Here is a 6,000-nt window from a genome sequence, read left to right on the forward strand (position 1 = left end):
TTTGTTATTTTCAACGATGATTTTTCAAGATATACTTGGGTTTATTTAATAAAAGAGCGTTCAGAAATATTTACAATCATTCAAAATTTTGCTATGATTTTCAAAACCAATTTGGTCATTCTATTCACATTTTACGAAGTGATAATGCCAAAGAATACTTTTCTGGTCAATTTACTAATTTTATGACTTCGCATAGCATAATTCATCAATCTATTTGTCCTCATACACCTCAAAAAAATGTTATTGTTGAACACAAATATGTCACATCTTGAAACTGCAACAACACTTTTACTAAGTGTCAATCCATCTTTAAAATATTGGGGTGATGCAGTTCTCACTGTTGTTTCCTTAATAAATAGGATGTTATCTTCTACTTTGAGTAACAAAGTAACTTCTTACCTATTGTTTTCAAGAGATAACCCTTTTTAAGATTCTTCCATGACTTTTCGGTTCTGCTTGGTTTGTACATGACTTATCTCCAGGTCATGACAAGTTGTCAGTCAGCCAGTGTAATTAAATGTATTTTTCAAGGATATTCCTCTTATCAAAAGGGTTTTTGGTGCTACAATCCTTCCATTCAACGATTCTATATGCCAACTAATTTCACTTTCTTTGAGGATATTCCATACTTCAGTATCTTGTCACCCCAAAGTTCATTTCTCAAGTAATGTTTCTTCCTCTATTCAATCAGTCATTGGTCTTAGAAAAATCGATGGTATCAACAGAGCCACTCATCCCCATGACCCCATGGTGTCAGCCGTCCCCACAGTACCACCAAAGAATCATCCCATTATTGTTTACCAGCGTCGTCCGTGTCCTACACAGGTGGAGAAGGTTATTGAACATAATACAAGACCAAGTTATTCCACCCCTGCTCAATCATATGTGCATGCTTCAGATCCACCTTACCAATAATCCTTCATAAAGGTATTTGCTCATCTCGTAACCCTTCTTCCATTTATAATTGTCTGAGTTATCATCTTTATCCTTGTCCCATCATGCTTTTGTGATTGCATTGCCCACTATTTCTATCCCTAAAATTGTATGTTCTCATCCAGGATAGCGTTAGGCTATGATTGACGAGATGACAACCTTAGAATGCAATCACACTTGGACACTTGTCCCTCTTCCATCACAGAAATCTATAGTGGGTTGTCAATGGGTTTTTGTTATCAAAGTCGGCCCATATGGTCAGGTTGATCAATTGAAATCCTGATTGGTGGCTAAGGGATATACTCAGCAATTTGGTCTTGATTATGATGAGACATTCTCACAAGTCGCCAAAATGCCATTTGTCCATTTCTTTCTCTCTATGGCAGCCATGTAAACATGGTTGTTGCATCAATTAGACATCAAAAATGACTTTCTTCATGTTGATCTGGTAGAAGAAGCTTACATGGAGCAACCACCTGGTTTTGTTGCTTAGGCTTCATAAGTCCTTATATGGCATTAAGCAGCCTCCTCGAGTGTGGTTCAACAGGTTCATCTCTGTTCTCCAACAGTTTGGTATGATTTGTAGTGAAAAAGATCATTGTGTTCTATCAGCGTTCCTCCTCTGGTCAGTACATTTATCTTCTTGTCTTTGTTGATGACATTGTCATTACTGACAATAATCACGATGGCATTAAAGGTCTCGAGCAACATTTATTCTAACATTTCCAGACAAAAGAATTGGGTATTTACACTATTTTCTTGGAATCGAGATAGCTCGTTACAATCAGGTATCAGGTATTGTCATATCCTAGAGGAAGTATGCTTTATATATTTTGAAAGAGACAGGAATGTTATACTGCAAACCTGTTGATACTCTGATTGATCTTAATGTTAAACTTTTGTCGAACCGGTGGGAGCCATATCCAGACCCAGGGAGATATCGAAGACTTGCAGGCAAGTTGGACTATCTAACTATGACTAGACTAGATATACCTTTTGTCTGAGTCAGATTCTTAATTCACCTCTTAACAGCCATTGAGATGTAGTTGTTCAAATCTTGAGATAGATTAAAGGGTCTCTCGGAAGAGGATTGGTCTAGGAAAATAGAGGTCATACTGATATCCTTGCATACTCTGATGCAGATTGTTTGGATGTCTGAATGATAGGAAATCAACTTCAGGTTATTGTGTTCTCATTAGAGGCAACCTTATCTCATGGAAGAGTAAGAATAGATTGTTGTTGCAAGATCAAGTGCAGAGGTTGAATACATTGACATGGCCCTTACTGCAAGAGAACTTGTGTAGCTCAAACATCTCTCGGAGCTAAAGTTTTACAAAGTTGAATCTATGAAGCTTATCTATGAAAACCAAGCAGGTTTGCACATTGCCTCTAACCGGTATTTCATAAACGGACAAAACAAATAGAGGTTGATTGTCATTATATCCATCAAAAAGCCATTTAGGAAGAGATCAGTAAATCACTTGTGAGTGCCAAGCATCAATTAGCGGATATCTTCACCAGGTCTCTCTAAGGTCCTAGCATATCATATATATGTGACAAGCAGGATGCATTTGGCATATATGCACTAACTTGAGGGGGAGTGTTGAGATTTGTTAAGATTGATGTTATCATTGTTCGATTCTACTATTGATTAGGGTATATTTTGTTTTTCATTAGGAAATGATTATATAATTATCTTCTTGATTCTTTTCCCTAAAGTCAAGGGATTTATGCTTGCATCATTTTATTATAAATAGAGAAGTTGAGTACACAAACTACTCAAATCATTCAGATATATTTGATCCCTTTCAAGTAGTTTTAAGTTTTAACCTAAGGAATTGGGTAATCCTAATTTTCAATATAGAGCGATTAATCAAGAAATTGTCGTTGTTAACATGGATATATATGATTAATTCATTATTAGTCTTGAATATGATGGTAGACTCAAAGGAAATCAAAGTCCCTAACCTTTTTATCCTTTTCAATTCTCTATAATTTTCGTTTTTTTCTTTTTACACTTTACCAATAAAACTTTTTTCCAAATTTCACAAAATATAACCGCGATAAGCTGGTAGTTTTTTAGAAGAATGCAGTCCTTGTGGGTTCGACACTCTTCTTATCACTTTATTACTTGTAGCAACATGTTACTTGCCAAAAAGCCAACATGGACAAAAATTCCAAAGATAGAACTTCAGATTGAAGTTAAATGACTTACCACACACACGTCTTGATAATTTTCCCAATTCTGCTGCTGCTAGCTTGGCCTTTTTGCCAGCAAATTCTCTCTTTTCGACAGCATCGGCACTCCACTATCACAACAAATTGAATTGCTAATAAGATGTAAAATAAATAATGTACATAACAAAATAGTTTGGCTGCGAATGACATGAACAAGCATTGAGATTTATTTGCTCTTCGTTATTTTTAATTCTTAAATCGATGCATACAATGGTTACAAGGCATCTGATATAGATTGCTAATGCTTTTAAAACAGGTTGTTAGCAGTGTATCGTGTGGTTTGAACTGCGGTTCGATGTGGAATCCATGACCAGAGATGCAGATCGCAAGCAGAATCGTTAATCGTGTGTTGTACCGCATGAATCAGCCTGAATTGTATGAATCATGATTGGAATTGTGAAACCTGTGATTCCGAGGTCGCGACAGCACTGCAGGGGATGCACTGCTGGAGGCCACAGGTTGTGCAAGGTTCTGGGCCGTTTTGCCAAGTTTAGGCCCAAACCTAGTTTTTACTGGAACATAAGGAGTGAAGTTGATTAAAATGTGGTGCGAAAAATTGAAAACACAAACAGTGAAGCTGCTGCCTTCTCTGCCTTTCCCTCTATTGCTCTGCTTTTTCATTTTTCTCTCTGACTTTTCCATTCATTCTTCTCTACTTTTGTGGTTTCTCACTACTTAATTAAGACCTGTTTTCCCACTTGCCCATAACTTTGTTTGAATGTTAAAATTCAATATCCTTTGCATCAGTAATTGTCATGACAGCCAAGAAAAATGAAAGTTGTAACATAAAATACAATTAGTTTACTACAATTTTTTATTTTATACGATTCATGATACTAGCTATCATGATGGTGAGACACAAAATGTAGAACAAAGTACCTCTTGGTCACCTCGCTGGGATGCAGAAACAAAGACATCCTCTAAAATGATTATAATGGGGTCCCAAGGCTTTTTCCATGGAATTTTGATGCTTAACCTCCCAACTCGTCCTAGCCAAAAAATTCAAGCTTCATTAGGAAAGAGAAAATAGGAGCTCATTTTCACATGCATTGTGCCACCCAATCATCTTCTAATCAACCAATTCATCAGAAAAAAGAAAAGGATATGGTATTGTTACAAATGACAGGACTTGGTAAAATGTTCATGGGAGGATGAGATAAAACATACCTTTCTTAAGTGCAAATGGAAGCTGGAGATAATCAAAAGCTTCAAGTATCAGCTCCACATTCTCCAATAGCACTTCCTCTACGCAGCAAAACATTTTTAACTCCATAATCATTTCACAAACAACTTCAAATATTTAAGTTTATTCTCCTCCTTATGATTAATTAGAAATATAGTTTGCAATGAAATGGCCAAATAGGAGGGGAAAAACATGGATACAGTCAAAGTACACAGGCAATTTATAAAGAACGAAATAACATGCATGCATACTGGAATTCAAAATGTTCATGAAGTCGAAAATTTTGACAAAAAATAAAAACATTTGCACATAATTAACTTTACATCCTTCAGGCCACGATAGACTAACAAGGTGAATTACGAACATACTCAAACATAAGCAGATTCAATTTATGATCAATTATAAGTATAATCTATTTTTTTAGAAAGAGCATCAGCGCAATGGTAAGATTGCTTGTAAGGATAAGGTTGCATATATCTAACCTCCTCATACCCCACTAGGTGGGAGCCTCGCACACTGAGCTGCCCTTTTATAATTATAATCTAATTCTCTAATCTTATAGTTAATTTTAATTTCAATCTAATTTTCTTAACTATACCAAACACACCCTTAGTGTTCAATGAACTGAAACACTACAATAAAATCAACCTCAACAAGTGGCACTCAGCCCCTGAAATGGTAAAAAAAATAGAATAAATCAAAGTAACCAAAAGGTAAGTATTATGAGAGTAGAAGCAATACCAAGCCTAATCTTGAGCTGTTCTTTTTGAATATCTTTGAAATAACGGCCTAGGTAACCAAGAAGCAATTGATGAACAAGTCCTTCGAACATTGCTTGCTTTTTTGTTTATCTTACGCCAATAGTTTCATAGTTCCACTGAAATTAATTACAAACAGTTACGATCAGTGAAATCAAATAATAATAATGATAACTAAGGTGGAAACAGAAGCAATGGAAAAAGGTTGATCGGAAACTCACCTGAAGGAAGCGGCGAGAGAGAGAAACCGGTGGGAGAAGTGATGAATTGGGAATAGGGTTCGAATCGAATCTGTTGTTTCAGTTCCGTCGGAAGTAGTGAGTGATTTATTTCAATTTGGTTTCTCGGTTTCAGCAGTGTAGGATTAGGAACTAGGAAGTGGTGAATTAGAAGAATGGGGAGAGAAATGCTGTCACTTATTTAAAAAAACATTATTAATTTTTGTTTTAATTATATGTATGCATTAACATTAACAAAATTATGTTGTATTATTCATCAAGGAATAATAAATAATATGTGATCGTGTATAATTGTTGTGATAACTAGATTATTGACTGAGGTCAGAAAAATTTCAGTTTGGCAGTACTAAATGCGGTTGAATCGGAATAACTTGGAAAGTGCACTAAATGGTTTATCTAAAAAATTTAAAAATAAAACAATACTCTAATATTTTGTTTTACTACGACCCAAAAAAGATGGAGAAATATTATTATAATATAATTATACATAATTATTAATTATATAAAATTTTATATTTATACATAACTACATACTACATAGAGATAAAAATGATAAATTATATATGAACTCACATGCTCCAACCGAACGGTTTAATTGTTTAAATCAATTAAACCTAATATAAGATCTTTTTTTATTTGATATCTAGCT

General features: G+C 34.9%; 1 protein-coding gene across 1 annotated transcript in view; it reads right to left on the minus strand.

Annotated features, from left to right (window-relative positions):
- The window catches only part of LOC109325218, a 71,455-nt gene extending 65,949 nt beyond the window's left edge, over positions 1-5,506 (minus strand). Inside the window, exons 1-5 of the mRNA XM_019557421.1 lie at positions 5,334-5,506; positions 5,096-5,231; positions 4,339-4,416; positions 4,051-4,160; positions 3,149-3,242 (exon numbers count right to left, since the gene is read on the minus strand). Of these exons, the coding sequence (XP_019412966.1) occupies positions 3,149-3,242; positions 4,051-4,160; positions 4,339-4,416; positions 5,096-5,186 (373 nt within the window). The 5' untranslated portion in view covers positions 5,187-5,231; positions 5,334-5,506. The remainder of the gene's footprint in view (positions 1-3,148; positions 3,243-4,050; positions 4,161-4,338; positions 4,417-5,095; positions 5,232-5,333) is intronic.

This window comes from Lupinus angustifolius, chromosome LG13 (assembly GCF_001865875.1).
Source record: "Lupinus angustifolius cultivar Tanjil chromosome LG13, LupAngTanjil_v1.0, whole genome shotgun sequence".
Classification (NCBI taxonomy): domain Eukaryota; kingdom Viridiplantae; phylum Streptophyta; class Magnoliopsida; order Fabales; family Fabaceae; genus Lupinus; species Lupinus angustifolius.